The 13,848-nt window shown below is 46.1% G+C and overlaps 1 protein-coding gene across 3 annotated transcripts in view; it reads right to left on the bottom strand.

Moving 5' to 3' along the window:
* The window catches only part of TUBB2A (tubulin beta 2A class IIa), a 55,517-nt gene that overhangs the window by 1,280 nt on the left and 40,389 nt on the right, over positions 1 to 13,848 (bottom strand). Inside the window, exons 1-3 of one of the 3 annotated variants that reach the window (XM_049655102.1) lie at positions 2,523 to 2,677; positions 1,130 to 1,238; positions 664 to 774 (exon numbers count right to left, since the gene is read on the bottom strand). The exons of 1 other annotated variant lie outside the window; for it this stretch is intronic. In XM_049655102.1, the coding sequence (XP_049511059.1) occupies positions 664 to 774; positions 1,130 to 1,238; positions 2,523 to 2,579 (277 nt within the window). In that variant the 5' untranslated portion in view covers positions 2,580 to 2,677. Of the gene's footprint in view, positions 1 to 663; positions 775 to 1,129; positions 1,239 to 2,522; positions 2,678 to 13,848 lie in introns of those variants that run through there. One more of the 3 variants, XM_049655104.1, reaches the window with a different exon arrangement.

Here is a 13,848-nt window from a genome sequence, read left to right as displayed (position 1 = left end):
TAGACACTAAAACATAAGGAAATCTGAATTCTTTCATTTTGACTATAGACTAATCTTGGAATTGCAGATTCTTCTCTTTTAGATATGCTTTCTTACAGAAAATTTTCTATACATCCATGATCTTCAAAAACACTGGAGATCATAAGCAAGTTTATTCATATGGAGTTATTAACTGATCAAGAAGACGGTTTAACAAAACCCAACTGGTTTTAAAATTAGGAACAGGAAGCTTCTGTGAATAGGTTTAATAAACAGGCAAGGGCAAGGGTACAATATGATCCAAAAAGAAGATGGGCTCCAAGCTGCTGTCTCCACTTCTGGTCACAACCTGTGCCTTTGGCCTTTGGCTTCCTGAAGTGGTTATCTGCTGTCTCAGGCCCTCTGACATTACTGGCAGCCTGTTAACCTTCCCGTTGGAAGGTTCACCACTGTTCAGTATTCTTTACTGCCACGGGCTGCTCTGTAGTAGGAGCACCATAGAAGCCCTCTGCAGGCTGACAGCTCTTTGAGCTGCCCAGAGAGGGGCCAGAGAAGTGGCCAGGACCCAAGGCTGTCCATGGACACACAATCTCCACCTTAGCATTCAGCACCAAGAACGATGATTTCCACAGTGTTGAGAAAGGAGACTCACTGAGCCATTTGCCATGGATCAGGACTACATACCGAACACGAAGTTGTCTGGCCTGAAGATCTGGCCAAATGGTCCAGACCTGACCGAGTCCATGGTGCCTGGCTCCAGATCCACCAGGATGGCCCGAGGTACGTATTTGTTACCTGTGGGGAACAGAGCCAGACTTAGACCTGCAGTGGGCAAGGGAATCACAGGCAAGACTGTGCTCTATGTGCCTTTCACGGCAGAATCATTAGAGAAAATTCTAGCATCTGAGGCAAAAGTGAGCAGAGGTGCTTTTCTGCTTTAAAAGAGATGATGGCATGCTTAGTCATGGCAAACATGCAGGAGTCGTAAGGAACTATAAAGTGTATTTTTGCCAGTTGACATTTAAAATGAATGCAAGAAGCATGTCTTTGGCATTTGTATGTTCCTAGCACATTCCGTCTGCCACGGTATGCAAAGCAAGGTTGACTGGGCAAAAAAACAAAACCAAACAAAAAACACTGAAATAATCACCAGCAGCTTCGTTGTAGTACACATTGATTCTCTCCAGCTGCAAGTCACTGTCTCCATGGTAACTGCCAGTGGGGTCGATCCCATGCTCATCACTGATGACCTCCCAAAACTGGGGAGAAAAAAAAAAACCACATGATGGCCTAGCATCCTAAACATCAAGAAGGATGGCCCTTTTCTCCCTGTCATGTCCTTGGAACAGTGGCCATTGTGGTCAGACAGTGGAGGAGTCCTATAGCCGCAAGCCCCTGTACCTCCAGCAGCTGCTGCAGAGGGGCTTGGAAATCTGCAGAGCATCGGCCATATTATGGCGACAGACTGCAAAGCTGGGAAGGGCACTGAACCAGGAGGGTGAGCCCAGCAGATCCCCTTCTAGGGAAAGCTATGGATGCTGGGGAGGCCATCACCCCCAGGCAGGGCTGAATGTCACAGCATCCCAGCTGATGGACGGGTCCTGCCAGCCAGGACCAAGGACCTCTTGGACCCCGCCCTGAGAGACTGCCTCCAGGGATCAATGTCTCCTGGCGCAAACCCCACCCAGCCTTCCAGGCAGCACAGTTTTCTACCACTGACATCCTGTGGCCTGTCGCCCCTGCCCCCAGCAGGGGATGGTTGGGGAAGGGCAGGCAGGAGGAATCTGGGAGCCCGATTGGGGACAGTGGCCAGAGCAGGGCACTCTGAGGGCACAGGCTCCATTGTGAATTTGCAGCAGGAAAGGGGGCGGGGAGCTTGGGGTGGGCAATATGGCGGTTCTGAAAGAGACCACGTCCTTGTCCAGGCGCCCGCCCACACCCTTGCACCACGCTGGCTCCTGCCTCGCCCACTGCGGTGGGAAGTCCCAGCCCCAGGACGGTCACCTGCCGCCTCCCAGACAGGAAGTCAGACTCCGACATTATGTATCATCACGTCCAGATGGTGCTCACATTAGGGAAATTATCTAACATCCTCGTCTTTGTAACCCGACAAGAAGTCTCTCTAGCTTGTCACCCCAATGACATTGCATTTTTTTCATTCAAACTATAGAGGAAAATAAACAAATTGAATTCCACATGAGGCCACTGGATTAATAAGACCTCTGCCCCTGCCCAAATTTCAGAGAGTAATACATCCAGGGTAATGTCGACAACGTCTGGCAGAAGGGCCGTGTCCGAGGAAATTTCAAAAGGCCTTGATTAAAGGCACACACAACTGCGTCGCCGCGCGCATCGTGGCAGGTTGTGTGGCTTCCTGGGCCCCACCCGGCGGCCGCGCCGAGACTGCGCCACCGGGCCGGCGGGCTACCGCCGCCTCCCCCCGGCCCCTGCCCTGCACCCTGGGGTCCCGCCGCCCCTGACCCGGGTCCGCACCCTCGGGGCCTGCCGCCCCCTGCCCAGCCCCTGCCGGGCGGTGCGCCCACCTTGGCGCCGATCTGGTTGCCGCACTGGCCCGCCTGGATGTGCACGATCTCGCGCATGGTGCCGGCTGCGGAGAGGGTGGAGGCGCTGGCCCTCGGAGCTGTGCACGGCGCGACCGGCGGACTCCGCAGCAGAGACCAGTCGCCGCCCCCCAACCCAGCCTTTTATATGGGGGGACTGGTCCCCTCCCCGGTCTGGCCTGCGATGACGTAATGGAGGGCGGGGCTGGGGGCGGTGCCGCGGGGACTGCGGCACCACGAGGGGGAGCTGGGGCGCGGTGCGAGGTGCGGGGGCGCTCCGGCCTGACTGCTGACTGCAGGGAGGGCGCCCGGCACCTTCGTCCCGCGGCCAAGGGCGGTGTCGCGGCATCGGGCCCAGCCAGCCGCGGTCGGCTCGATCCACGGACGCTGCCCCACCCTTGAACTGGGTCCTTCAGTAAACTGCATCCACACCCACCTTTCCACTCTGGATACCCGAGAGGGGCTGGAAACCTGGGTCGCGGAACCAGGGGGAGGGGCTGCCTCCAAAAGGGGTCCTTGCCTCCTCGGAAGGGTGAGAGGCAACGAGTACCCTTTGGAGTAGGGAGACTAGAAGTGATAGTGGGCTCTCGGTCTGTTCGCTAAGCTTTCCTGCCTGCCTCTCTAGGCAGGGTCCCCGAGTCCCGGCCGCGTTCTCTTTCTATTTAGGGTGGAATTCGCAGCTAGTCTAAACGAGGGGAGGGGGCGCAGGGTGGGGAAGAGTGAGGGGTTTCTCGGTGAGAGCAGATGGGAACTGTGTTCAAGGAAACCAAGGATGGCAGGGTGGCATTTTCCTTCTACTTGTGAGGAAGGTGGTTGGTTTGGGAGGGTGCTGGATTTGCCTCAGTCTGCTTTGGGTCTTCTTCATAAAAACCACTTAAATGTGGAAAATTCTGCGTGTGAGAGTGCGTGTCAGAGAGGGTATTCTAGCCACACATCAGCCCAGGTATGTGTGCCTTGCATTCAGTATGTCACCTGGAGCTCACCGCAGCCTTATAGAGCTGCCCAGTCTGGTTCAAAGGCCACCAGCCACCACACCAGCCAGTCAAGTGTGACTACTAAACACTTGAAATGTAGGTAGTTTAAATTGAGATGTGCTTTAAGTGTAAGTATTCACTGGATTTCGTGGACTGGGCACGTTAAAAGGCTGTAAAATATTCCATTACTACTTTTGTATATTGATTACATATCAAAATATTGTGGATCTATTTTTAAAATTAATTTCACTCATTTTTCTTTACCTTTTTAAATGACTGCTGCACTAGTAGTGACTACTGGAAAAATTTGTTACCTTTGTGACTCATGTGGTATTTCTATTGAACAGCCCTGTTCTAGAGTAAATGTAATGACTCTCCCAATTTCGCAGCTTGGAAAAGGAGGCTCAAAGAGCTGACTAGCTACAAAGCTAGTAAGTGAGGACATCTAGATTCCTTCTACAAAGACAAAGCCCAGGTGAGTTTTAAAGGCTTGGTCAGGTTGATGTAACACCCAATCTTAATTATTCTCAAAGATGATCCTGAACATTGGGCTAGGTGAGCAGGGACCTGGGGACTGTTTTTGTTTCCCTGCACATACTCCTTTTCCTCTCTGGGGCCAGTTTCTCCAACTATAAAATGATGATAATTATAGGTGCCCTGCAGCCAGCTTTGTGAGTAGGAAATGAGAAGCTCTATATGAAAGCAGGTCAAGTTTATGGAGCAAAACTGCCCCCCATAAAACCAAGCTGATGCTGTCGTTATAAGTAGGAAGCCTGCTTGCCATGTTAATAGTGGGCATATATCAGAGGCGGGCAGTGCCATGGCTTCATCACGCCTGCTTTAAGAAGCCAGTCCTTTGGGGTCCTCTCAGAACCAGTCAGGTGCCTGATGCCCTGTCTCAGAAGGGGATGGGTTTCCTAGGCTCTCTCCTCCCCTCCCTCCCCTTGCAGATGGGCCCCCAGTACACAGTCCATCCCACTGATGCTGTTCCCAGGTTCCTAAGGCCTGGCCTCCTACCTTCTCCCCATGTCTGCCTCCAACTAGGACATCTTGGACTCTTCATGACCAGCCAAGCTTGGTCCCCTCCAGAGAATGGCCCTGCCCCAGGTAACTTCACCAATAGCACAGTGCCACAAAGATTTTCAGGAGATAATTGCCTCTGGCCTTGTTGTTGCCTTCAAGATGGGGACTTGGGGCCAAATAGCAGAAGATGTGACCTGATAGGACCTTACTGGGGACATGGGACCCTGACAGGGGTGCTTTTCCCTACCTGTGGAGGGCTAGATCACCCTCACGGATGGTGCCCCCTCTGCTTTGTTTTGGTTGGGTCCTTAAGCACATCACCTACCTTCTCTGAGCCTCTGTTACCATATCCGAAACATGGAAATCTGTTTTTGTTATGTTGTGTATGTGAGACACAATGTGAGCTGGACGTTTAGTGAACATGCAGTCAATAAATAAATGACAACATTGATTACAGCAGGCCCAGGCACATGAGGACTGCCCGTGGATTACTGGCAACAAATGTCCTTGGCCGAGGCTCCCTCCTCCCGCCACCCAGTCTGCACCCAGCCTGCTTTCTCCTCTGCTCACTCCTCCCCCAGTCCCCGCCCCTGTTGTCTGTTGGAATATAATCAAAGAAGCACACAGGCAGATTTTTAAATAATGCCTGCCCAGCCTCAGGTGACTCATCCGATGGCTGTGAGCTCCAACTCTCCTCCATGTGGGCGTCGCCAGCACCACCACATTGGCACACAGCAAAGCTATGCTGCACAGCACCCATGCAGATGATAACAGGGGGAAACGAGGCCCACTGATCCTCCCTTTCCCTGGAATAGGCTTTTGGCAAGCTTTGGGGAAAGGTGGTTTTCTCCCCTACGCTCCTGTATAAAAAGGAGCAGATCTTCTGGCTGTTGGGCAGGGTGGTGGGGGAGGAGAGCCAACATCCTCCTGCCACCTGTCATTTCCTGCTTTGGACTTGATGTCACTGTCGAGTGTTTGAGCCATCCCTGCCCTGAAGGCACTTTGGGGTGATGATGACAAAATTCAGACTGGAAAGGAAAGGAATGAATTCCCAGTAGAAGGCTGGGCCGGGCCTGCATTTTACAGAGGGACTCAGGATCTCACGTTTCGCTCTGCTGGGCTGTTCTTATTTCCTGCCTTCCATGAGAGGAGTCTTGTGAAAGCACCCTGGAGATGTGGGATGATGATGAACATTGCTCTCAGTGGATGCCATCTCTAACGCGACACATGTGATCTGGTTGAGAGAGATTTAATTGGGATTCTGAAATTTTGAGCATCAGTAGAATAATGAAAACCCAAGAGCCATTCCAGCAGTAAAGTTGTATGAATTATTCTGGAACAGCCTCACAGTGTATTTGTTTGTGTCCTCAGAGGAGGTCCAGGGGACAAAGCACTTCCACTTCTCTTTCCTGTGAAACTCGTCTAAAATAGCCTTGCCTGCTATATGTGTGCTGTGAGCACACATCTTCAAGCTTTTGAATAAAAGCATTTCTTTATGAAGATGGAGGAAATTTACTTAAAGCACCTAAAGTGCTTCCTCTTTATAAAGACCACCTAGGTGTCAGTTGATCATCCTACTCTTGATTTTAGCTCAGGACATGATCCCAGGGTTGTGGGGTCCAGCTCTGCACCTAGTGTGGAGCCCACTTAAGATTCTCTCTCTCCCCCTGCCCCTCTCCCCTGCTCGTGCTCTCTCTCTCTAAAATAAAAATAAATAGGGGCACCTGGGTGTCTCAGTCGGTTAAGCATCTGACTCTTGGTTTCCTCTCAGGTTATGATCTCACGGTTTGTGAGTTTGAGCCCCGTGTCAGGCACCGCTCTGATAGCATGGAGCCTGCTTGGGATTCTCTCTCTCTCCCTCTCTCTTGTCCCTCCCCTGGTCACTCTCTCTCTCAAAATAAATAAATTTTTTAAAATTAGTAAAATAAAAATAAATAAAATAAATAAAAATAAAAAATTAAAAGACTGCTTAAAGTATAAATAGTCTGAGCCCCAATTTAACTTACTTTGAAAATGTCATTTCCACCACGTTATAGTTTATAAATGTTTGCGCCAGATAATAATAATTTGGAGTAAATATATGGCAATGTTTTTTAGCCCCTTCTAGAATGTTTCATTCCCAGTATGTGTTACTTTTACTAGAATTGTCAATCTGGACCTTTCAAAATAGAAAACAACAAATATGTGTGTGTGTATGTATGTGTGTGTGTGTGTATAATATACACATACATTATATACACATATATATTTTATTATGGTAAGAAAACTTATTTTATATATTCATATTTTCTGACTACAAAATTAGAAATTTTAGAAAATACTAAAGAACATTGAGTGTCTTTCTACCCTTCTCTGTATGTACTTTTCTTCTTCCTTTTCCTGGTCATTTGGGTGTTTCTGTTTGTTCTTTTTTAACATCATTTCAGTTACGTTCGCCTTGGACATTAGAAATGAAGAAATACTATATTTTCTTATGCCACGACCTAAATCACAGTCTTACAAATTCTCAAACATATGTGTAACCTTCTCCCAACTGTTACCATTTTCCCCATAATCTAGAGCATCTGGAACATACCAGATTCTCCAAACAAACTCTGCTTCACACACCCAGGGCTGTTCACATGACTGGAATGAATTTCCCCCCATTCAGCCCACTCCCACGTTGCCTGGATGGAATTAAGAGCACAGGCCCTGGATGGAGTGGGTGCAAATCCTTACTCTAACACTCATTAGCTGTGTGACTGAGAGAAAGTTACTTAACCTCTCTGTGCTTCAATTGCTTCATCAGTAAAGTGGTAATCATAATAGCACCTACTTCTTAGAGTTGCTACAAGGACCAAATGAATTAATATGTGAAAGCAATTAGAATACCACCTGCCCCATAGTAAGTGTTATATAAATATTAGCTATTATAATTGGTATTATTTCCTTCCTTCCCTCTTTCCTTCCTTCCAGGGAGCTCCTGTCCATAAATCAGGGCTCACCTACAAAGTCACTTTTTCTGTGATGCTCCTTCTTTTGTACCTCATAATATTGTGTACACACCTTCATGTTATCATCTTGACCATTAGTCCCTGAGATGAATTACAGCAAGGAAAAGTACTATTGCAGAAATAAACACACAGAAGAACTGGGCAAGCAGTGAGCTGAGGCACCATTCGAATGCTGTTTCCCTTCCCAAACCCCAAGGGCCTACAGGTCAACGGGTGTTACCACACCGTGCAGGAAGCTCTGAGCCTGAGCACCCCCACAGGACACTACCAGCTCCTAGAGGAGGCGTGGAACACAAGAGAACCTATTCTCATCATTTCCAACTTTCTGGCTCCCTCGCCACCTGTTTTCTGTATACAGACTTTTTTTCACACCAAAATCTGAGTTGCAAAGAATCTGGGCGAGGCCAGCCATGCTGACTCCCATGGGGCCAAGCCGGGTGCACAAAAGGTGCCGGTCGTTTTCTTGGAAGCTCCAGGGCTCAAGTTGTGCTCTGTTTCACCAAGGCAAATGGTGATTATGGAAAGGTTGACATCAGCATTTTCCTCCCTGTGGTGAGAAAGCCATTAAGTTGTGCAGAGCCTAATAATTCTGCCTTCTGCTGAAAGCGTGCTAGGGAGAGGCTTCCAGAGCTCATAGGCGGGGAGTGCCAGGAGCTGTTGCCCTGGTGTCCTTGGCCCAGTGGCTGCAGCTCTGGCCGGGCTTTGCCGTCCTGGAAGGTGTTCCAGGCCTTCTCAGTGCCTCAACGCAAACTGCCAGTGTTTTAGCCCATAATGTAGGAATCACCCCCTCTCTGCCCACCATCAACATGGGCTGTACAGCTGTCTCAAGAATGGTCTTTGGGGGTGCTTGGGTGGTTCAGTCGGTTGAGCGTCTGACTCTTGATTTTGGCTCAGGGTATGATCCCAGGGTCATGAGATCGAATCCCACACAGGGCTCTGTGCTGGGCATGGAGCCTGCTTGGGATTCTCTCTCTCCCTTTCTCTGCCCCTCCCCCACTGTCTCTCAAAAAGATAAATAAATAAAACATTTATATATAAAATAAAACACTTCTAAAAGAATGGTCTTTGCAAGCAACCGCCACCACTCAGAAAACACCTAGGGGGAGAATGCACTCAAAATACAAAGTGCCTTTTGTTTTTAATTATAATATTGAGGTACATTTTTTAAAAGCTTTATTGGACCTAGCACATTTAAGTTACAGAATAGTATAGTCGCGCGGGGCCTCCTCCATCGTACAGCCAGGAGTCTTCAGAGAAAACTCTAAACTGTCTCTCATCATGATTTCCCAACTAATTCCCAGAAATACTTGCTATGACTGAGTAGAAATACTACTACTTTTTTGTAATCAGTTTTGTTTTGTTTTATTTTTACTGGAAGCCTGTATGTCCCACTCCCCATCTACCCTCTGACAACCATCAGTTTGTTCTCTGTGTTTATAGGTCTGATTCCGTTTTTAATCTATTTGTCTTTTAGATTCTCCATATGAGTGAAATCATGTGGTATTTGTCTTTTTAGTCTGACTTATTTCACTTAGCACAATACCGTCTAGGTCCATCCATATTGTCACAAATTACATGAACTCATCCTTTTTATGGCTGCATAATATTCGTGTGTGTGTGTGTGTGTGTACCACACCTTCCTTATTCATTCACCTATGGATGGACACGGGGTTACTTCCATATCTAAGCTATTGTAAATAATACTGCAATAAACATAGGGGTGCATATATCTTTTAGAATCAGTATTTTCATTTTCTTTGAGTAAATACCTGGTAGTGGAATTATTGAATCATACAGTATTTCTATTTTTAATTTTTTGAGTATCCTTCATACTGTTTTCCACAGTGGCTGCCCCAATTTACATTCCCACCAACAACGCACAAGGGTTCCTTTTTCTCCACATATTTGCAAACATTTATTATTTCTTATCTTGTTGATTTTAGCCATTCTGACAGGTATAAGGTGATATCTCATTGTGGTTTTGATTCGCATTTCCCTGATGATGAGTGATGCTCATCTTTTCATGTACCTGTTGTCCATTTGTATGTCTTCTTTAGGAAAATGTCTATTTAAGTCCTCTGTCCATATTTTAATTGGATTGTTTGTTTGTGGTTTTTTTTTTTTTTTTGGTGTTGAGTTGTGTCAGTTCTTTATACATTGTGGATATTAACCCCTTATCAGATATATAATTTGCAAATATCTTCTGCCATTGAGTAGGTTGTCTTTTAGTTGATTTCCCTCACTGTGTAGAAGCTTTTCATTTTGATGAAGTCCCAATAATTTATTTTTGCTTTTGTTTCCCTTGCTTTAGGAGACAGTTCTAGAAAAACGTTGTTACAGCTGATGTCAGAGAAATTACTGCCTGTGCTCTCTTCTAGGAATTCTATGGTTTCAGGCCTCACATTTAGGTCTTTAATTCATTTTGAATTTATTTTTGTGTATGAAAGAAAATGGTCCAGTTTCATTCTTTTGCATGTAGCTGACCAATTTTCCCAATACCATTTATTGTCATGCTACAGGACTATACTGTCTTCGCCACTGTATACTCCTGTAATCAGTTATTCTTTATGCCTAATTGTCATGTAGTACAAAAATAGTAATAGGCAACATTTCAAATATGTGGTAGATGAAATTTGTTAAATTTATTATTTAACTATACCAAATTTAGTTGAACACTCATAGTCTGATGCTTGTGTAACATGCTACCAATAGTCTTTTGTTTTTCTTAATTATGAGGAATATTTGTTATTTCCACTCTTTTAATATTACCAGTAAAGCCAATTTTGCCCATTTTACAAGTTTACCACGATAAGTATAGCACTTACTAGTTTTCAAGACCTAAGAAAATGTTTGAGATGGGGTGGGGAGGAAAACTCCAAAATATAAAAAGAATACTACAATAGTAATATTCATAAATGTTTAATTGCATACCTACCAAACATAGCAGTCAATTAGTCAAATGTAACTTAACTTTTATATCATAACATAAAAATATTACAATTAGTGTAAACATGAAATAATTAGATTCTTTTGATAACCAGAAGAAAGAAGGAGGTATGGGGACAAATATGTTGGGAAAGGCATCCTCTGAGAGAGATTTAACAGAGCTGAGAATGTTGAAAGAGGAAAGGGAGGAGCACATTGTGTGCACAACTACCTTGGTGAAAATGAAAGGGGAGGAGAGGTCTTGGACCAGTCATTTCCCCTCACTGGCCAGCAGGGGGTGCACTGGCCAAGCACAGCTTTGTTGCTCTGTGTGTGTTGGGGGACTAGGGGAGGGTTAGGCCTTTGGGTGAGTTTTAGGATAGAGGAGCAATGTGCAACCAGACATAACTATGTACTGGGTGTTTAAGAGTCAAATTTCTGTTAACTCAGGGAATACTGTGTTGATTCACAGATGACTTTTAAGGTTGGATAGTTTTGCAATGAATGAGGCATTTGGATCCTGTTGAGATGCCAATACTGATATTGGAGAAATGAAGCTGAACATAGTGCACAGGCTGAGGCTTTCCATAGTGGGGAGAGCCCACTATACACAGAGTACAGGAATAGTAAGAGAGGGAAAAGGCCCAGCAAGATTAGGAGCTGAGTCAATAAATGAACTGTCAAGTCTGATGAGATATTAACGCTGGGACCAGAACCTGCTGTCCAATCTTAATTTGGAGTTGAAAGGAAGTGATGGAAAAGCAAGACAAGGAAAACAGGAAGTACATGTAGAAGGAAAGTTAGAATGGGCCCTCAACCCTGCAGGGCTCCCTCAAAAAATCTTATGTTGCTACTCAGAGCCCAGCCTAAGCTAACAATTTCCACTATAGCCACCTGTAGTTGCAAATTTAACTTACTGAATTGGGACCAGTCCTAAGTAAAATTGTAATGGTGGTTAAATTTCCCTTTTAATTCTTTTTATCACCTCTTGCTACTCTTCCTGAAATTTGAGCACACAAGCTCTATCCCCTTATGAAAATCTGTACCAAAAAAACAATATCAGTCAATTAAGGTCTTATTTTAAAAAAAATTTTTTTTTAACGTTTATTTATTTTTTTGAGACAGAGAGAGACAGAGCATGAACAGGGGAGGGGCAGAGAGAGAGGGAGACACAGAATCTGAAACAGGCTCCAGGCTCTGAGCTGTCAGCACAGAGCCTGACGCGGGGCTCGAACTCACGGACTGTGAGATCATGACCTGAGCTGAAGTCGGATGCTTAACCGACCAAGCCACCCAGGCGCCCCAATTAAGGTCTTATTTTGATAAGTATATTAGCTTTTCCAAGAACATTCACATTGATCCATAGACTTCTGTGGCCAAAGGGGATCTGAAAATCATATTTTCTAAAATTAAAAGAAATTCCAAAATAAATCTATCTTGGTCCCTGCCCCCTCTTTGCAGAATTCTTAGCAAGAAGTCATATAGCCTGTCCTTGAACACCTACCTGCCTTAGTAGGATGCTCACTGCAGCACCAACTGTTGCACTATTGTGTGACAAGTACTATACATATGTCATTTCATTTAATCCTTGCAATAACCCTCTGAAGTACATACTGTTATGATCACTTTCTGGAAAAAGAAGCTAAGGCTCAGAGAGAATGAATACTTGCCCAAGGCCATACAACTAGTAAGTAGAAACATCATTTACTCTGTGAACATAGATTCAAATGTCAGAACCAGACGTTTCAAAGACCATGTGCTTTCCATTCCCCAAACTGTCCATTTGGAGAGGGCAGAATTCTAACACAGCCCTGAGAGCCACCTGGCCCTGGGGTGTACACAACCTTTTCCCAGTTACTCAAACACTAATCTAGGTACTACTGTGAAGGGATTTTGCACATATAATTAAGATTCCAGTCAGCTGACCTTAAAATAGGGAGATTATGTGGGTGGGCCTCCTCTAATCACATGAACTCCTTTAAAGCAAAGAATTTTTTCCAGCTGGTAGTAGAAGAAGACATCAGAATTTTGAAGCAGTAGAGACACTCTCCTGCTGGCCTTGAAGGAGCTGCTACCACATTGTGGAGATGTCCAGGTGGCAGGCAACATCAGGCAGCTTCTAAGATCAGAGAACGGTCTCTGATCAACAGCCAGCAAGCAAACAGGAACCTCAGACCTATGAGTGCGAGGAACTGGCTTTTGCCAATCACCCAAGGCCATGGAAGAGGGCCGTGGGTTCTAGATGGAGCTGCCCAGGATGGTCAGTTGAGGACATGAGCAGAGACCCATGACTCTTGCCCCCAGAAACTATAAGATGATTATGATGCTTTAAGCCACTGAGTTTGTGGTAACCTATCCCACAGCAATAAAAAACGACAGGATCTCCTCTTTGGTGAGTGTCTTAGGTCAGTCCCCCATAAGCCAACCTGAGACAAGGTTCTGAGTGAAGTTTACTAGGGAGGTGGTCCCAGGAAGCAGCAAGAGGGTAGTGAGGAACTGAACCAGGAAAGGGAAGTCCCCAAGCTGCATTTGCAAGCAGGTTACTGGGGTGGGCACAGGGCTCCACACTGGGGGATCTGTAAGGGACCAGAATTGTCACACCAAGAGCCAGGAAAGCTGGCCTATTTTGCCTCTGGTCTGTCCTTTAACAGTCCTCCTTCCAAAGGGGCATTGTGGGCAGGACATGCAGTAGGGGTTCTGGGAAGAATGAGGGTCACAGGAACATGGCCTGGTACCAACAGTGTCTGCTACAAAGTTCCTTAGAAAGTTCCTTCCTATCTATTGACACATACCATTTAGCCATTGGTTCAGGTTTGGTTCGTCAGCTAAAGATGTGTATCTTCTCCACACTTTTCAGATACGCGCAGTTTTCATACTCCTAAGGTATTGCCTCACTGGCTAAACATTTCAAGTTCCTTCCTGGACTCCCCACAGCCCCATGAAACAGGATTTTGAGGTCAGAACTAGTTCGATTGTTCTTGACTATGAGCTATGAATGCAGCTCGGACCACATCAGCTTCTGGGCAGCCTCATCATACTGGTGACTCATATGAAGCTGTCCTGATTCTTTGCGGAGTTGCTAAGATCTCACTCTTCCTGTTCCTCTGCTGTTAGTATTTGGATTGCAGGGAAGGACATTTCATCTGCGGGTGATCTTGGGCACCATTAGGGGCTGATAAAGGCACCATGTTCATGACCAGTTTGTACAGGTCTGCATTCAGTATTTAATGTACTTAATGTAGGTACAATCAATAAACAAGCAAGGGCAAGGGTACAATATGATCCAAAAAGAAGATGGGCTCCAAGCTGCTGTCTCCACTTCTGGTCACAACCTGTGCCTTTGGCCTTTGGCTTCCTGAAGTGGTTATCTGCTGTCTCAGGCCCTCTGACATT

The sequence above is a fragment of the Panthera uncia genome (assembly GCF_023721935.1).
Source record: "Panthera uncia isolate 11264 chromosome B2 unlocalized genomic scaffold, Puncia_PCG_1.0 HiC_scaffold_25, whole genome shotgun sequence".
Lineage (NCBI taxonomy): Eukaryota > Metazoa > Chordata > Mammalia > Carnivora > Felidae > Panthera > Panthera uncia.
Note: the sequence above shows the minus strand (reverse complement) of the source record. Positions and strands in the feature narration are given on the sequence as shown.